Source organism: Mustelus asterias, chromosome 11 (assembly GCF_964213995.1).
Source record: "Mustelus asterias chromosome 11, sMusAst1.hap1.1, whole genome shotgun sequence".
In the NCBI taxonomy this organism is placed as follows: domain Eukaryota; kingdom Metazoa; phylum Chordata; class Chondrichthyes; order Carcharhiniformes; family Triakidae; genus Mustelus; species Mustelus asterias.
Genome location: NC_135811.1, coordinates 46,540,690 through 46,561,017, shown reverse-complemented (window position 1 = coordinate 46,561,017; position 20,328 = coordinate 46,540,690). Strand labels below are relative to the sequence as shown.

Here is a 20,328-nt window from a genome sequence, read left to right as displayed (position 1 = left end):
GTGTTTGCTGGTGTGTGGACCAAAAGTGCGCGTTCCTTGGCAGCGCAACTGTAAGTGGGGTAGAGGGAAAAGGCAGCTTTTGATGGATAGGGTACTTGTCGTCACCAATGCCTCTGGCAAGCTCTGAGAGTGCAGTGCGTGACTGCCCTCACCCAATCCACCAGCATGCCCATCTTGTCTTCTCCTTTCTACAACTCATTGCACTCCAAATAGAGTGACATCATCCAAGCCGACTGACCTGCAGCTGTGCGATATTACTTTCCACAAAGTCTTGGCCCGGAGAAGAATAATAAATATTATTTTTAATTTAGGAGCCAGAATTCTGTGGAAAGTTATAGAGCACCGTTAGAGAAAACAAGGCAACCACTGTGATGTCTCAGACTTGCAAAGCAGAATGGAGCAGAGGTCTCAAGCAGGGAGAATGTTTTAGACTCAGAGAATCTTTGTACACTCTTGACTAAGTAAACATGTAACTTTTTTATTGCTTCCTTTCCCATCCCCCCCATTTCTTTGTAACACTACATGTTCTTCTTCTCGCGATCTAGATTGTACTCTACATCATTTACTGGGATCTCCCACGCCCTGCACACTGGGACAGAATACCACTGACCAGGAAGCAATTCTGCCTAAAGTTTTCTTACTTTGGTACAAGAAATTTATCAGGATTCAGATATTTTAAATACTAACTATTAAGAGACAAAGTTAAGTATTTCAATGATTGGGATAAATGAATCAGTTTAACATAATGCCTTTACAGTACAGCCCAGCACAAGTAAACATTTTCTTCCCAAGGGAACTTGTTAGCTAAAGAAAAGAAGTAAAAGAAAGACAGAAACCCTGAGGTGCATTTCCCACCATTGCCGTCTATTCCCTCGTTGTCATGAGGCCCGGGCAGTTCTAACTCCTAAGCCTTGCCTGCATGCTGCAGGCAGGTATGATGTCCTAGTCCTCCATCCAAGCACATCTCAAGGGTTGAATGGCAGTAGGCACATTTGTCGCAACATTAAGGCGGCCATTGTTTTGTGGTAACTCCAGCTCCTGGCATAGCACCAGCTCTGGATGGTACTCCTGCAAAGACTGGCTTCACTTTCTACATTCCATTAGTGCTTCAGGAGTGGACCTGATGTGTATGACAGTTCTGAGATAGCAGTATTGTGTAATGGTGACTGTTGACTATCCTGGTTCTAATCATTCTCTTATCATCAGCCTCCTTATGTGTTGCCCATTGCTGCACTAGATTTGAAAGAGAGTAAAAGGTAAGATTTTTAAAAATTCATTCGTGGAAGATGAGCATCACTGGCTGGCCAGCATTTAGTGCCCTTCCCAGTTGCTCTTGTCCAGAGGACAGCTGAGAGTCAACCACATTGCTGTGGCTCTGGAATTGCATGTAGGCCAGACCAGGTAAGAATGGCAGATTTCCTTCCCTAAAGGACATTAGTAAGAATGGGCATTTTTTTAAAAAATGAATAAGAAGATAGAGAAGGCAATGGATTTTTTTTGGCTGCAGAGTACTTCATAGGGTTGCCTAGGTGACAGAATTTGAATTTTGCGGGTTCAAGCCCCACTCTCGACACCTTAGCACATGCTTAGGCTGAAAGAGTGCTGCATTGTCAGGGGTGCCAACTTTCAAATGAGGCATTAAACTGAGGCCCTGTCTGCTCTCTCAGGCAGACACGAAGGCTCAACAGGCCAGCTCTCCGCTGCTTTGGATCCACTCTGGAATGTTGTGATTTAATTGCCTTATCTCTCCATTTCTCCCTCTAGAATGCATCTATTCAACCACATTTTAATTCCACAATAACTCCTCTTGCGTGGTTCGTCTGCTTGTTTGGGAGGTTTTTCTACATGAAACATGTTCTATGAAAGCAGGCTGCCATTTGTTGTTGCTTAGTGTGCACGCATTCACACTCTGATGTTTCGCTTTATTGATTTTTTTTTTGCATTGCAATACCATGAGAGAGCTCACAAAGTTACTGCAATTGTAAGTAATTCCCACGAGATCAGCTCCGGGGAAAAATATATATTCAGCCCATTGAGTCTGCACCAGCTCTTCTGAAGATCAATCCATTGAATCCCACTCCCTCAGGCTTTCCCCATAAATCTGCCATGGCTTCTCTTTGAAATATTTATCCAGTCTCCTTTTCACCAAACAACCAAACAGCACATTCCAAAAACCTAACCACTCGTTGCAGAGAAGAATATTTCTTCATCTTGCCTCTTATTCTTTTGCCAATCGACTGAAATCTGTGATCTCTGCTTATCGATCCATCACCAATTGAAACAGTTTCTCTTTATTCATTCTATCTAGTCATCATCTTTCCTTAGCCTCCTAGGAAGGAGTGCCTTCTCTAGTCTGTCTACATGACTGAAATTCCTCTTTTCTGGAACAATTCTGGTAAGCCTCTTCTGTACCCCCTCCAAGGACTTCACTCCCTTTCTAAAGTGTGATGCCTAGATTTGAACACAATGGACTGAATCTGAACAGGGCCCAGCTGTGAAGGCGAGGTACGGAGTTTGTGTCCTCCACATGTGTTAGTCATCCTCACTAATATTCAGTGCTGCAATATCTGTTTGAAAGTACCAAGGTTCTCCACAAGATGCACTGAAGCAACTCTCCCAGGTCCTTGGAAAGCATCTTGCAAACACACAATCTTGTCCACACCGAAGAACAAGAGAGCAACAGTCACATGGGAGCACAGCCCCTCCAAGCTCAACATCCTGACTTGTTGTCTTAGGTCAAATCTGAAACTCCCTCCCTCACAGCACTATGGGTGTCCCTCCACCACATGGACTGCAGTGGTTCAAGAAGGCAACTCACCACCTCTTTCTCAAGAGCAATTAGAGATGAGTATCTTGGCCTTGAGTGACACTCTCATCCCGTGAGCAAATAAAAAAAACTCCCAGCTGATTCCTGCACTGCCAACCTCTTCCTAACCCTCTGCGTGGCCACCCTGAACCCTCGTCGTCTGCGGCGTGACTCCCTCTTAGAAGCTGAGATCCAGGTCACATTCAGCCACCTGCATCTTCTGCAGTAAATTTCTCTGCCTCTCAAACTCAGAATCCTTCCGCTTGAGTTCATACAGATCCTGCACATGTGGGTCTTCAGGACTTGTGGGGCATCCTGAATCCCACACGCCAGTCTGCAGGTCACATGCAACTTTCTAATTAGGACCGAGAGGCAAAATAAACTCCTTAGATAGAAGATGATTCATATCATTGCTGTTAATTAGGTCTAACTATTTAAATGCATTGAATTACAAGTACTATTTTTCAATTCTGTAATTCCAAAGTCAATTAATCAAAGAATAATTATTTGCTCAGGTTTAACAAGAATCTCAAGCCTGACGATGGGGACTGACATTTTGTAGAAACATGTACAGATAGCTTGCATAAAGTTGACCCTGATAAACACAATTGAACCTTTGTAACCGACTCCACCTAATCAATAATGACCAAAGAATGTCTTGTTGAGGACTTTCCACTTATGTATAGGAAAGGGTTGACACAGTGGTTAGCACTCCAAGACCGCAAGGAACTACAAAAGGTTGTGAATGTAGCCCAATCCATCACGCAAACTAGCCTCCCATCCATTGACTCTGTCTACACTTCCCGCTGCCTCAGTAAAGCAGCCAGCATAATTAAGGACCCCACGCATCCTGACATTCTCTCTTCCACCTTCCTCCGTCGGGAAAAGATATAAATGTCTGAGGTCACGTATCAACCGACTCAAGAACAGCTTCTTCCCTGCTGCTGTCAGACTTTTGAATGGACTTACCTTGCATTAAGTTGATCTTTCTCTACACCCGAGCGATGACTGTAACACTACATTCTGCACTCTCTCGTTTCCTTCTCTATGAACGGTATGCTTTGTCTGTATAGCGCGCAAGAAACAATACTTTTCACTGTATGTTAATACATGTGACAATAATAAATCAAATCAAATCACTGCTGCCTCACAGCGCCAGGGACCCAGGTTCAATTCCCGGCTTGGGTCACTGTCTGTGCAGGGTCTGCACGTTCTTCCCGTGTCTGCGTGGGTTTCCTTCGAGTGCTCCAGTTTCCTCCCACAGTCCAAAAGACGTGCTGGTTAGGTGCATTGGCCATGCTAAATTCTCCCTCAGTGTACCCGAACAGGCGCTGGACTGTGGCAACTAGGGGATTTTCAAAGTAACTTCATTGCAGTGTTAATGTAAGCTTTCTTGTGACACTAAATAAACTTTAAACGTTCTTCCCCTTAAAAGAACCAACAAACCAGATACCTGAGCACATCTTAATGCATTCTCAATTGCTGCTGTTCCCAGTGATGCAACAATGTGAATTATTTCGTGTTTTTAATATGAAGTTCAGAATCCTAATCAACTTTGATTTTGAGAGCTTCATGGACTCAGTGTTCGCAGTAGTTTACTAATATTTTAGGGAAATGTGGTAGAAATCAGGGAGGCGGTATTATCGCTAGACTGTTAATCCAGAAACTCAGCTAATGTTCTGGGGACTCAGGTTCAAATCCCACTACAGCAGATAGTGGAATTTGGATTCAATAAAAGAACATCTGGAATTAAGAATCTACTGATGACCATGAAATGATTGTTGGAAAAACCCATCTGCTTCACTAATGACATTTAGGGAAGGAAATCTGCTGCCCTTACCTGTTCTGGCCTACATGGGACTCCAGAGCTATGGTAATGTGGTTGACTCTCAACTGCTCTCTGAAATGGCCCAGCAAGGCACTCAGTTCAAGGGCATCTAGGGATGGACAATAAATGTTGGCCAGCCAGTGACGCCCACATTCCATGAATGAATAACAAAAAAAGATGCTTTGCAAAAAGCTAACTTCAGGTAAGTGCATGACATCCTGATGATCGCAGATTGTGGTTGTGGACTCTAGCATTAGATGCTGTACGGTACGTGCTGTACTACTTGGGGTCACCTTACCAGGGGCATTGACAGTCAGATAGCACATGTTATAGGCGGTCGGGATAAGGCTTAAGGTGCATTGGAGGTGTGCATTCATGTTAAGAAAATGACTTTGAGGGCTTCTGCCCCTACCACATGAAGAAAGATGGAAGGCTGCGCTGTGGGTCCTTCTTATCACAGGCCATTGCTCGAACCATTGCCGTAATCTCCTCTAGTTTTCATAAGAACAAAGGAACAGGAGTAATTCAGCCCCTCGAGCCCAATCTGCCGCCATTCAATAGGACCATGGCTGATTTGTGACCTAACTCAATGTACCTGTCCTCGGCCCATATCCCTTGACACCCCTGCTCAATGAAAATGTGTCTGTCTCAGACTTCAACATGACAATTGGTCCAGCATCCAAGAGAGTTCCACACCTCCACCACTCTCTGTGTGTAGAAGTGTTTTCTAATATCGCTCCTGAATGGCTTAGCCCTAATGTTTAGATTATGGCCCCTGGTTCTAGAGCCTTCGACTAGTGGAAACAGTTGGCCCTTATCCACCCTGCCCTTCCCTGGAAATATTTTATAGATTTCTATCAGATCACCCATCAACCTTCTGAATTCGAGAAAATAAAAGCCTAATTTGTCTAATCTCTCCTCATAACTTGACGCTTGAAGTCCAGGTATCATTCTTGTAAACGTGCATTGAACTCCCTCCAGGAACAAAACATTCTTCCTCAGGTGTGGTACCCATACCCGCTCACAGTACTCTAAGTGGGGTGTTACTAGGGTTTTGAACCACTGCAGCATAACAGCTGCATTCCTATACTCCAGCCCTTTAGATATGAAGGTCAACATTGCTTTGGCCTTCTTGACTATTTTCAGCAAGATTGCCTCCACACTGAACTGTTGGTGGTTTCAGAGCCTCCATTGTTGTGTTTAGTTTACTTCTGACACCATGTCTTGTTTTTATGAGGTACACTGACCAACGCCATTGTTGTTATACTAACTTTATTGACAACATATTTTCCTAACATGAACACACATCTGCAAGGCATCTGAAAACCTATCCTGACACTCTCTAACATGCAGCATATCCACAGAGCATTTGAATCCCAGGAGCTTTCAAATGTATCACATGAATCCGTTCACATAAAATTCCCATGTTTGCTCATGATATTCTACATCTGGAAGGAACACCTGGATGGACAACAATCTCCAATCTCATGGTCTGATTATGCATGAAGTACTAGGTCAGGAACCTCAAGAAGATTAACATCACATTTTTAATCAGAGGACAAAGGTTTTTGGTTTAATGTAATTGAGCTGCATAATGAATTATTACAATAGGATATGGGAAAAGTAATATTAGATACTGGATTTTTAAAATATCCTGATCATTCAGGGCAACCTAGTGACAGGCTGTTTGTTAGCTGGGAATTGAGTTTGAAAGCCAGTTCTTTATCTCTGTACACACCCTTGATGTTTCCTGGAAGGACGACAAATTGGGCACAATTTTCCTGAAAAAAAACCGAAGTGCCCACCTGTTTTTTGGGTGAGCTAATTTTCATGAATTTACATCACTCTGTGCAGCACAGAGTCCGTCACGGGATTTACACCAGGGGGGGAAGGGGAGGGGGGTCTAATCCTACCCGAGAGGCCGGCAGTGGACTGCAGAGGGGGTAGTGTGCATGTGCCAATCTCCCACATACTGGAGAGCGGTTGATAAGTGATATTCTAGCCCCCCTAATCGCTGGCCTTCTGATGGCCAACCGATTCCCCCGCCCCCATCACTGGCCCCAACCCTCCATCTCCCGCACCCTCCCTTCCCAATTTGGCCGGCATCCTGATAGCCGGAACCCTCGGCCTCCTGATCCCTGACCACCCCACCCATTCCTCAATCGCCAGCCTCCTCATGGAGCTGCACAACGGACCAGGTAAATCGCGCTCATTATCATTTATTATTTACTGACATGAATCCCATGCTAAGCCAAAGGGGTCTGTCTCACGGATCGGTATTTATTGACAGGGGTGGTATCCAGGAATGTGGGAATGGGTTGACAAAAAAATTAAATTCCAGCTCTTTAAACTTCTACAGCATTTTGGTCAGATTCTTTAAGTGGGCTGAACATTAAGGAACAATAGCTACCCTATGGCTCGGTTCAAATGATCGTCACTGCGCACAAGCACCCACTGTACAGAGTAAAGACCATGCAGGGACTGAAAGGTAGCTGATTGATCTTTGCTCCCCACTCTCCCACACAAACATACACACAATTACCAGTCATATTTAATCATTTATATCCCTTCGCTTGTGATTTGAATCGAGAACAATTCAAAATGCAGGTCACATGAAAGAATGACTAAAGCCTCTTTGCGCACCATACAATCAGCAGTCTATTTATGAATAAATGGAAGCGTTTACATAGATTCCAAGTGCTTACATTTTAATAACAACTTACAGCAACAACAACAAAAGATGAATGTCAATGCTGTAGCCCAGCAAACCGCTTCATCGGAAAGGCTCAAGTAATCAGTCCGAGTGAACAAAGAGCTTGGTGCTCGCATTCAAACATGATTAGAGACGTTGCTTCTGCAGGAAAACAATATTTCTCTACAGAGTAAGGGCAGGTCACAGTGAATTGCTGGATCGTCACAGCATTAAATTAGTTTGATCTCTAAAGGTCTTGCTGAGCAAAGCAGGTCATAAACACTGGGCAAGACTAAGAAAGCGAATGAGAAAGGATTCGGAACCGTTTTGAAGGGCAGAGAAATGATTTATATATTGCTTTTCTGGACTCCAGGATGTCAAGGTTGCTTACCAATCAATGAGGTATTTTTGAAGTGTAGCCTCGACCCCCATGGACATGGGACCCTTTACTCAGAGAAACAAACCCCCCCATCCCACCCAGGGAACCCCAGAACCTCCCCAATGGAAGACCGCCCCCCCCCCCCCCCCCTTAGCAGTGTCCCCTGGCACTGCCCTATCGCATTGCTGGGGGAACTGTCAGGGCACTGCCCAGGCATGGTTCACTCCACCCTGGGGGCGGTACTTAACCTGTGCGCACTGCAACAGGTTCTAATGGCTAGGTCCACGTTTGTCAATGCTGGGATAGAAGGATGTTCCCTACATGAGGGGGATGATATAGCAGGGAGGCCTGCTGAGTAGATGCTAATGAGTTTCCGGATCCTTCCATGGTGGGAACTCCCAGGATATCATTTGTAGGGGGGATGGGGGAGGGCAATCTCAATGGGAAATCCCGCTGGGGTAAAGACCGTTTTGGGATTCACTTTGGATTTTTTCCCCCCACTGGCTCTCTCACCCACTGAAACATGGGGGCAGGAAATCCTGCCTATAATGAAGGGAGATGCTGCAGCCAATTTATACACAGAATGGCCCCACAAGCAGCAGTGTGAATATCACCAGATAATCTATTTTAGTGATATTAGTTGAGGGACAAATATTGACCAGGGAAAAGTACCCGCTTTTCTTCGAAATAGCGCCATTGGATATTTTATGCCCAGTTGAGAGAGGGCAAATAGGACCGACATCTCACCTGGCAGTGCAGAATTACCTCAATACTGCACGAGATATCAGCCTGAATGTAAACACATGCTGCTTGCAGAGTAAAGGGTTAACACTGGAAGCACATGATGCTGATGTAATGATGATGCAACATCACATGACTGAGTAACAGAGAACTGGAGGGAGCAGAAAAAGTTCTGACTTCATACAGCGGTCTCAATTCTTACAGTGTAGCTGTAAATAGAGTAACAGTTTACAAAGTAGCTTACTTTGAGAGAATAGGCAAGCCCCGAAGAGCCCTGCCTAGATCCTGACCACACAAGAAGCATGGCGGCAGTGGACAGCAAGTAAAAGACCCAGCGGACCTTAAGAAGCAACCACAGAATTGACAAGTCGCAAGATCCTTGAAAGAAGGACAAAAGGAATAAATAAATACACTAACCATGGAATTAGAGCATCGCAGATGCAGCAGATGCAAGTTGATACACAGGTTAATAGTCCAGAGGGCAGTGAGCACAGAGCCAAACAAAAAGCAGCAGCTAAGAAGCAGGAACCATTCAAGTAGAAGCATGGAATACCACTCTCAGAAACATCTCGGAATACTGAAGGTTGGCAACAGGCACAAAACTGGGGCAATTGGAGAAAGAGGTTTACAAGATACAGAATCACTTCTGGCATACACAAAAAAGATCACGACAACCAGGTCAGGACATTACTTTATGCAGGTGGATCTATTTATGATGTGACAGCAAGGCAAGGGGTTGAAGAGACTTCAACTTCTTAAGAAACTTTCAATTCATATTTCTGCATCTTTTGGAACCTAATAATTGAAGCCAATCTATGAAGAGGATGAGGTTGTTGATGAGCATAACTGCAACACATTCAGGAATGAATTTCCAAAATTATTTACTGGCAAAGGGGAGTTAAATGACCAAGTGCCATTTCACCCTACAAATTGGTATTGAACCAATTTTCCTCTTTAAACTGAGGAAAGTCCTTCACCCACTCTTGGACAACGTCAAGGGTGAAGTTGAGAAGGTGCGGCAGCGAGGAGCTCTCTCATTGTTCACCAAGGCTGTGTTCAAGAATGGCCACCGGTTCCAAAGCCAAATGGCTTGATTAGAATCTGCGTGGATTTAACTCAGCTAAACAAATCAGTGGAACATGAGATCCACCCAAAGGCCTCAGTTGACCAGAGTTTGCCAAACGAGTCAAGAGTACTCCATTCAAAAAACTAGATGTAAGCAGTGGATTTTGGCAGCTGCCTCTGGACAAAGCGTCCAGATTGCTGACCACGTTTATAATGTCTTTACTGTTTCAATAGATTACCATTTAGAATTGCATCCGCCCCCAAAGTTTTCCAGAGAATAATGTTTCAAACCCCAGACAGAATGGAAGGAGTAATATTCCCTACGGATGACCAACTTGTGCATGGCTGCACGAGAGAAAAGCATGGACCATAGACTTCAACAGCACAGAGTCTTACAGGATGCAGGCCTAACAGTCAATGAAAAATGCGAATTTGCCAAACCTGTAATTAAATTTCTAGCTCACATTGTACAAGCCTCTGGAATAACAGACAACTCACCAAAAAAAATGCAAAAATAATCAGCGGGCCTCCACAATCCAGGAACGTCACTGAGCTTTACAGATTCCTCGGGATGGTCAATCGAGGAGCAAGTTCCTACTCAATTTGGCAGAGGTCAATGAACCTTTCAAAAAGCTGTTGAAACAGGGTCAGCTGCGGTGCTGGAACACATTACAACCAACCACAAGATCTTAGCATTTTGGTGCTGTGCTGTATGCAGAAGGACAATCTTAAAGAAATTGTGGTCAAGTGTTTTTCTTTTAAAAGTGGCATCAAAAAATAAACTTTCCCAATTAAAAAAATGAAGTAGGATTTTTTTTAATAAAAAGAAAGCGTTTCCATTTTTACTTTGGCAAGAACATGGCAGCTTCATGCCAGCTGCATCATCCAACTGCAGTTTGAGCGCCTGGCTGAGGTCCCCTCAGATAACTACACTCTCAAATGTTGGGTTAGAGACCACAAGAAGCAGCAAGCAGAAAGGAAGAGAGATAAAGGCTTGTTGTGTTCCTGCAGTCACTCAACCTAAAAGCAGCTCTCCCAAAGCCGTCAATTCGGTCCTCAGTCAATCCTGTAAGCCTTTGAAATATTCACACAACAGCGTGTTTACGCTCCACTTAACCATTCTACAATGTATTGTTCTTATCGTTATTAAAAATAGATTCCAAAAATGGAACAGAGGCAAGAAACGTAAACAAGCTGCTCCCAAGTAGAAACAAACTTGATTTGTTCAGGAGTGTAGAGAGAAGGACTGTGTGTTTACATCCCACTAACCGCTATACAATGTATTGTTCTTATCTTTATTAAAAATAGATTCCAAAAATGGACCAGAGAGGTAAGAAACTTAAAGTTCAAAGTAAAAACAAACTTGTTGAGTGATATTAGGAATGTAGAGAAGCCTCAACCCGCTTATAAGGTCCAATTATTAAGATAATTCTCCTGCTGTCTCTATACATACATTAGTGTTGTATCGATGACAGGGACATTAGTGCATCCTGCTGAGCCAATGGAAATGATGTTGAGCTTTACAAAAGACATTTTCCCCTTTAGGCAAGAATAGTTCTCCATTAATGTACTGGCTACAACAGGCTAAAATGAACATAAACTAATTTTGTTTGACTTGTGGACAATTATATTTGATGTTTCTTTGCCCAGATAGTATGACAGTGTAAGGGTTGCATGATTGCTTTAAGAGCTGATCACATGATTTGATGGTGCTGTCATTGGGGTTTCCGAGGCTCCGGCTTTTAGTTTCAGTTTGTCCTCTGTTCAGGCAACAGCTCCCTGAATAAATCTGTTGCTCTCAGTTTGAATCTACGTGTGTAAACCATATCTTTTCTTTTTGCTTAAAATCGACAACCCCTAACATAGTTAGGACATTACAAAAAGAAAACTTGCGATGAATGGGGATTTTGTTTCATTGAGAATATTGAGAAAATATCGATGTACAAGCAAATAAAATTGCAGGGAGCATTTAGCATGGCCAATGCACCTAACCAGCACGTCTTTTGGACTGTGGGAAGAAACTGGAGTACCCAGGAAGAAACCCGCACAGACATGGGGAGAATGTGCATAGACAGTGACCCAAGCCGGGAATTGAACTCGGGCCCCTGGTTCTGTGCAGCATAGTGCTAACCACGTTGTCACCATGCCACCCCATTGGTCATTGTGGAATGGTTCAGGTTCCACTGAAGGAACCAAGTGGAAGGCAAAAGCATTGCTCAAATTTGTGGCAACGTTAAAAAGGCTGGAACAACATTGCAGGTTTGGTGAGTCATTAGAAGATACCCTTCAAGATAGTTTAATTTGTGGTCTCTAAAATGACGATATCTAAAGAAGATTGCACACTGAATGTCACTTTAACCTCCATGCCGCCTGGACAGCTGGAAGGCTACAAGATCACTGCAGCACTCCCTTCAGCAGAAGGGATTCCCTTTTCTCTGTCTAGGAAGCTACAGGTGAGAGAATATCCCTTTTAAGTTTTCTGACGGTCAGAAGACAGTCACTTTCATTCGGGGAGAAATTCCCATCTCCACAGCTGTTCACTCAGCCCCATTGTTTTAACACAACATTTATTTCAAGTCACTGAGCCTCCATAGAAAGCTGAGAGCCTTTGAAATACTTTCAAAACCTTTGTTTCCATTCAATTTCAGTCCAGCTATTTGAACTCTCATTTGATTGACAGTTTGATGGTTTATACTCAGTATGCTGTTAGCTGTGTTATTTATCTTTCCCTTCATGCTTGAATGCATCTCAAGTACCCCCATTGTACCTATCTGCAATGTTTGCACAAAAGAGGAAGTGGAAAGCACTTAGCTGGTCTCAGCTTCAGGCAACTTCTTTTTCTAGCTGACGGAGTTAGATTAGCAGCAGTAGGGTATACAAAGCAAAAGCTATTGGTAGTTCTTATCCTGAAGGCATAATGTGAAACTACTGCCTCCACTCCATAAGGTGAAGCGTCACAAGCAAGAAATTTGGTAGTTTCAGATTAAAATGAACCAATACTTCAAATTCCTGCAAAGCATCTTTGACATTCTCGTATGCTTTCTCACATTCTGTTGTCCAGTCACACACATTCAATTATACAATGGCTTCAACAGTACAAACATCAACCTTAAGAAAATTGTTGGCAATTTTTTTTAAAGGTGGCATCAAACAATAAACTTTCCCAATTAAAAAATGAAGTAAGATTTTCTAAAAAGAAAACATTTCAATTTCTACTTTGGCAGAGTTAGAGGACAGAGACAATAATGAGTATTTTACCCCAGGATGGTGTCTGAATTCACCATCCTGAAACTAAACTCCCAGCCACTAGGCCTCCATCCGGGGAGAGTGCAGAGGTCAAGCCCTTCCCCAGCCCGAGCCCATCCAACTGCCAAGGCCCTTGAGGGACCCTTCCTCTGCAGCCTGGCAGCAGCAGAGGGCACATGGACACTGCACTTACCTCCTTGTCTGCCCCTTGTTCCTCGGGATCCAGCATGACAGGTCAATGATTGTCAAGACCTGCACCAAGCCTGTCATATGCTGATCCTGCAGGGGAGGTGGGTGAATGTCGGGAGGTGGTTGCATTGGGCTACCTGCCCACTAATTGAATGCAAATTGGCAAAGATGCATAATTAGTAGGTGCCCACCCACTCTGGGTGGGAACCTGATTGAGGATGGCATGGTGGTACAGTGGTTAGCACTGCTGCCTCACAGTGCCAGGGACCTGGGTTCAATTCAAGCCTCGGGTGACTGTCTGTCTGGATTTTGCATGTTCTCCTCGTGTCTGTGTGGGTTTCCACCGGGTGCTCTAGTTTCCTCCCACAGTCCCAAGATGTGAGGCTGATTGGCCATGCTAAATTGCCCCTTAGTATCACGAGGGATTAGAATGGTAAATATGTGGGGTTACGGGGATGGGGCCTGGATGGGATTGTTGTTGGTGCAGAATCGATGGGCCGAACGGTCTCCTTCTGCACTGTAGGGATTCTACAAGCTCGGAGACTAGTAAACGGCTTGACGACCAGTGGGAATCCCAATTTGGCTCTCCCATCCGGTTCAACAGGCCACCGGGATTCCCGCTGAAACTGGCGGCCCCAGAATATTCAGCCCCGCATCTTTCCTTTTTGTTTAAAACCCACAACCCCGAACAAAGTTTGGACATTACATACAATGCTGGGAAAAAGAACACTTTCCAACCCTATACCCATTGACAATATTAAAAGATCCAGGAAGCAAGGCAGCGTGGTTGTAGTTTTATCTCTCTCTATCTCAAGTGTGTCTCAACACTTGGAATATTACTGTTTTCACTGCTGGGCAGTATAGTATACATTGCTTTTTCTGATGGTTTATCCATGTGGCACTGACCTGGTTTGACCAACAGGTAAACTCTCTCACCTCCGGATCAGCAGGCTTGGAATTCAGGACATAGGTGCATGTGATCGAGATTAATCATCTGATCACTTCAACCAGATAGATTTAGTACTAAGAGTGGAATAGACTGGTAAACTTTGGATAGGGTACTCACTCGCACTGTTTAATTCTGTTCAAATGACCCATTCCCGTGGCTGAGTGTTCCAAGTTTGAGTTTTTGCGATAAAAATAACTGAAACGTGCAGCATTTTAATTTTGTTCAGTAGCGTCTCACCGCTCTGTAAAACCTTTATGGATACTTGAAGTCGAGACTGAACAACACAAACACTGTTTGCTGCCTCTTCCATTGTAATTTCTACAATTCTGAGTCAGTCCTTCCTGAGTTAAAGCAATCCAGCAACGACAGAAAGTCAGTTTTAAAAGAAGCTTAACAGGCCTGTATATAATCTTTCAGATCAATCCTCCAAGACCTGTATGTAAATATGGATGTACATTAATGTGATCACAATCTCTCATATGCTGCTCAGTATAGTTACTGTGCTAGTTCAGGCTGAATACAATCAGGAAAAAACACCGTAAGAAGTCTCACAACGCCAGGTTAAAGTCCAACAGGTTTCTTTGGAATCATGAGCTTTCGGAGCGCTGCTCCTTCATCAGGTGAGTGATGGAGGAGCAGCACTCCGAAAGCTCGTGATTCCAAATAAACCTGTTGGACTTTAACCTGGTGTTGTGAGACTTCTTACTGATCCCACCCCAGTCCAACGCCGGCATCTCCACATCAGAAAAAACACCAACAACAAAACTCAAAAAAACAACAGCAGTACCCATCCTCTGTGGAGACCAACTTTCAGACAATTCCAGAATTGAAATAAATATTATCAAGTGTTAGACATTTGAGGATACTTTGGGACAAAATGCTGAACTATTAACTGAGTTTGGATATAACAGATGCACCATAGAAAGCATTCTTTCTGGATGTATCACAGCTTGGTATGGCTCCTGCTTTGACCAAGACCGCAAGAAACTACAAAGGCTTGTGAACGGAGCTCAATCCATCACGCAAACCAGCCTCCCATCCATTGACTCTGTCTACACTTCCTGCTGCCTCAGAAAAGCAGCCAGCATAATCAAGGATGCCATGCACCCCCAACACACTCTCTTCCACCTTCTGTCAGGAAAAAGATCACGTACCAACTGACTCAAGAACAACTTCTTCCCTGCTGCTATCAGACTTTTGAATGGACCTACCTTATAGAATCATAGAATCCTACACGGCAGGAGACCATTCAGTCCATGGGGTCTGCACCGACCACAAACCCACCCAGGCCCTATCCCTGTGCATTTACCCTAGCTAGTCCCCCTGACACTGAGGGGCAATTTAGCATGGCCAATCAACCTAGCCTGCACATCTTTTGACTGTGGGAGGAAACTCATGCAGACACAGGGAGAATGTGCAAACTCCACACAGACAGTGACCCAAGCTGGGAATTGAACCCGGGTCCCTGGAGCTGTGAGGCAGCAGTGCTAACCACTGTGCCACATATTAAGTTGATTTTTCCCTACACCCTAGCTATGGCTGTAACACTACATTGTGCACTCTCTCCTTTCCTTCTCTATGAATGGTATTCTTTGTCTGTATAGCACACAAGAAACAATACTTTTCACTGTGTACTAATACGTGACAATAATAAATTTAACTAATGGAAGAAATTAGTTAAACCCTATTACTGAAAGAACATGCCCGCGCTGAGATCTGTTATAATATGATTCCCTTCGTCACACACTCTCCCCACTCCTAATTCATTCAGTTATATTGATAAGTTACTCACTGCACCATCAGAAAACCAACCACATCCTCCTATACTACACACAGTACATTCTACTTGAATAAAGGAATAAGTTACTGAGAAAGTCACAAAACAAAGTTTTCATTATATGTGGAATTGATTCAACATTCCTTCAAACTCCAGCCTAAAATAAACAATCGCTGTAGGTTTAGTATTCCTGAACAATCACTGCTAAGGTGCTCACGTACATTTTACATTAACTCCCAATTTACCTCAGTATTTACACAAGTGCTCATAATAAAATGTGGATATTGTAACTGCACTGTATTAAGTATGTGTTTATTAAACTGTGGCCAAGCCTGGATGAAGGTTTCTTATTTGAGCTGTCTGTTCAGGTACATGAATTGTGTTTTACTATAGATTCAGACTGGGAATCTCTGAAGAGCAAGCTGACATTTATTTCTCTGCTCCTACACTAGAATTGATCTGCGTGGGTTTCCACTGGGTACTCCGGTTTCCTCCCACAGTCCAAAGATGTGTAGCTTAAATGGATTGGCCATGCTAAATTGCTCCTCAGTGTCTCAAGATGTGTAGGTTAGGGGGATTAGTGGGATAAATACGTGGGGTTACAGGGTTAGGGTCTTTGTGGGATGCTCTGTTGGAGAGTTGGTGCCGACTTGGGCTGAATGGCCTGCTTCAGCACTGTAGGGATTCTATGCATGGACAAGGAGAAACATCTCAAGTCATTGAGGCTATTCAACGTTACCATCAAGCATTGACTCCTCATACCTTTAGCGGTTACTCCTCAGCGTAGGTTCTGTAATCAGCAACTGGATTTCTTTTTCTCAAATATGACAAAACACAACAAATTTCGAGCAGCATTTATGCAGATAGCTTACCTCACACCTGCTAGCCTTGGTCCAGTAATGGTCCCAGTCATCCCTCACCAACATGGCTTGACATATCATCAGCTTCTCATCGGGAACCCGAGGAAGTTTGACATCAAGGTGAATGTTCTTCCTTTGGCTGAGGGCCTTCCTGGCCTTGGCACCTATATGTCCCAGTGGTAACGTTCTCGTCCTGGATCCAGTGTAGACTGATTTCTTCACCTCTCGGTTATTCTTATTGTAGCGTCTGAACAACAAAGTGGAGCGCTCCTTCTTGTTTCGTTCAAACTCATCTCCCATCCCTTCTCCACAGCTGGTGCCAGACTCTTCAGGGGAGCTAATGGAAGGTTTCAGGGAAAATCGGTTAACGGAATGACCTCCCACAGACCTATCAATTGAGCTCGTCACCTTTAGCTTTCTCTGAAGTCTGACGAATCTAACCTGTGCGGTCTGTAAGCCAGGGCAACCATCGTTATTGTTGTGCACTCTTTCAGCAATGTAGTCCTTTCGAAATTGTAGCAGTGCTTTCGACGTACAACTAAAGGGTGGGGATCGAGAGTTATGGTCCAAGTTGCAGATTGAAGTCCCCTGGGAAGAGTGGCCTGGACAAAGTTCGTGACATTTTTTATTCTCCCTGTTGGTGCGGTGTGCGATCCTCAAACCACGATGTGGATAATTGTCTTCCATTTCCATTTGGTTGTACAACGATGGCAGCTCCATCGAAGATCTTTCCTCCGTTGAACATTTATCCTTTCCCCTGATCCCTCCTCCCAAACAAGCAGAGAAACTCTCGTCCTTCCAGTGCATGTCTCCATGTGTTTGCAAACACCATGATTTGCTGAGTTCCTCTGATGACTGATCTGAAAGCAGACTAGAGTCGCAGTGTCCCTGGCTAGACTTGCAGTTGTTTACACCGTAGCGTCCCACTTTTGAGCTCAAAGTCCCCATTTCTCGCCCCTCAATTTCTCTTGTGGCCTCAGCATTGTATTTCGCAGTCAGTTGTGCTACAGACGTCACTGGCAACGTGCCCTGCAAGTCTAAAGGAGCCTCTGGAGGACCCTGAATGATTGACACTGGATCCACATCCAGCATTCCTCCATCGACAACATGCCTTATTTTAACATCACAGCCTGAATTACTCAGCCTATTTTCATCTTCAGCTGACTGGGTCGATATCATCTTTCTTGGCCCTATGGTTGCAAACACAGAAGCAGCTAGTTCTTCAGAGGTCATCTTGAAACAACAACACTCAAAATTCTTCTGATTCTTCCCCTTGACTGTCATAGCATGGCCTGAACAGTGACGGATGCCTGGAAATGTCCTTGGTGAAGCTCTGTAAGAAAGGGGAGTGAAGCGGAGCTCTAATTGAGTCTTTTCCCTTTTCAAAACGCTTACTTAAGGACAGGAAAACTTTTACCAGCTGGTGAAACCCAACAGAGAATACTGACGTCTAAAGTGTCAGCAGCTGGAGCCTCAAATCTTGTCTGATGGAAGGAGTGTTCTGCTCAGCACATGAGGAATCTTTCACTGTGAGTGAACTGTTGCTTTTCAGCTCTTTCATCTCAGATGGATGTTTCAATCAATACGGTGTAAAAGTATTTTGCTGCCTTGTGGTATAAGAAAATGGTTTATTCCAGAACAGTCTCCAAATTCAGATGACTTTCCTCTGTAAAACAAGAAGAAAAAAGATTAAGCGGGAGAGTTACAGACATTATCGAGGACATTTTACATATTCCAATACAGAATGGCAGCAAGGAGCATTGTACAATATGAGGGAAAGTTTCCACTTCAGGCGTCATCCGCAATCCGGTTTTCGGAATTGAATTTTTTGCTGAAGTTTACTCGGCTTAACTTGCAACTTCACCAAATATATAATGGTGAGGTTCTCCAGCCTCCCAGCCTCATGTTTCCCGCCAGCGGGATGTGGCGTGTTGTTTGCTAGCGGCGGGATTCTCTGGTCCTGTCACTGTCAATGGGGATTCACATTGACGTCACCCCACCCCGGCGGGAAACCCGCAGGCCGGGGTGCGCTGCCAGCGGACCGAAGAATCCCGCCGGTGTGAACGGCCAGAGAATTCCAGCCATAATCTTTCATGAACCATCACAATTGGGCTTGTCGTATGAGGAGCGGTTGAGGACTCCGGGGTCTGTACTCGTTAGAGTTTAGAAGGATGAGGGGGGGGGGATCTTATTGAAACTTACAGGATACCGCGAGGCCTGGATAGAGTGGAGGTGGAGAGGATGTTTCCACTTGTAGGAAAAACTAGAACCGGAGGGCACAACCTCAGGCTAAAGGGATGATCCTTTAAAACAGAAATGAGGAGGAATTTCTTCAACCAGAGGGCGGTGAATCTGTGGAACTCTATGCCACAGAAGGCTGTGGAGGCCGGGTCATTGAGCGTCTTTAAGACAGAGATAGATAAGTTCTTGATTAATAAGGGGATCAGGGGTTATGAGGAAAAGGCAGGAAAATGGGGATGAGAAAAATATCAGCCATGATTGAATGGCGGAGCAGACTTGATGGGCCGAGTGGCCTAATTCTGCTCCTATGCCTTATGGTCTTATGGTAGTATCTTGAACACTTTTTGAAATAAAATGGCAGATTGCTCGAAAAGATATTCCATGATGTATTGTATGTACCCCAGTGTAAAGTTCAAATTTCCGAGACCACCTTTATTGGTAAAAGAAATTAAGGATCGAGTATGATTTTTAAGGGGTTGTTGTGCTTGATTTGGGACTCCCACAGCATCCTGCACATGGATTGGCTATCTAGATGAGTCCACTGATTGGTCAATTGCCCCCTGACCTGTTGCTATGGCGTGACTTGGTGTGGTCCGGTCTGCTACAGTTGGACAGACTGTGACGGGGTGCGGCAAGGGAGTGAGGTGGGCAGATTGCTCAGCTCGCTGTTGGTCTTGGGGCTCTCTGTGATTTGGCCTGTCTGAGATGGCGGGGGTGTGAGTCATCAGTTCAAGCTGCTCCTGGGGGAGAAGCAGATCAATGGAAGGGCTTTCATGAACAGCGCCTCCTATCTGTTATCTTTTTTCAATTAGCGCGTGAAGGAGCCCTGGATGGAGCGGGGATGGGAGAGGAGAGGAGGGGAGGGGAGCAGAAGAGCCAAGGGCTTTGTTCATTGAAAAATTAGGGTCAAATTTTACATGAGGTGTATGAAAAATTACAAAATTTTAAGCCACAAATCATGGGTTGACTTTTCGTAGAATAGAATAGAAACCCCACAGTGCAGAAAGAGGCCACTCGGCCCATCGAGTCTGCACTGACAACAATCCCACCCAGGCCCTATCCCTGCTATTTACCCTGCTGATCTCCCTGATACTAAGGGGTAATTTTGCATGACCAATCAACCTAACCCGTACATCTTTGGAGTGTGGGAGGAAACCCACGCTGACACGGGGAGAATGTGCAAACTCCACACAGACTGTCACCTGAGGCCAGGATTGGACCTGGGTCCCTGGCGCTGTGAGGCAGCAGTGTTAACCACTGTGCCGGTTTTTATATTGGCATAGAGTATTTAAGAATGGTAATCTGTGACATTTTAGCAATACAATTAAAAATGAGTCTATCACCAACAAAAAAAACATACTTTATCCATCTAGTCTGTGTGACCTGATTTTAAATACTGGATAATGGCTTTAATTATAAAGGAGCATTGAATAATTACATTGGGTGCAGTCAGTTTAAGTAAATTAAGTATTTTTTCATATTAAAAGCTTTTAAGAGGCCCCTATTAGGGTCCTTGCAACTAAAATAACCATTTTAATTTTAAGTGCTTCCTAAA

General features: G+C 44.2%; 1 protein-coding gene across 5 annotated transcripts in view; it reads right to left on the bottom strand.

The window, feature by feature from the left end:
• plce1 (phospholipase C, epsilon 1) overlaps nucleotides 1-20,328 on the bottom strand; it is a 408,311-nt gene that overhangs the window by 337,379 nt on the left and 50,604 nt on the right. For 4 of the 5 annotated variants that reach the window (XM_078223542.1, XM_078223546.1, XM_078223544.1 and 1 more), the window contains exon 1: nucleotides 16,545-20,216. In XM_078223542.1, coding sequence (XP_078079668.1) covers nucleotides 16,545-17,816 — 1,272 coding nt within the window. In that variant the 5' untranslated portion in view covers nucleotides 17,817-20,216. Of the gene's footprint in view, nucleotides 1-16,544; nucleotides 20,217-20,328 lie in introns of those variants that run through there. The other variant, XM_078223543.1, reaches the window with a different exon arrangement.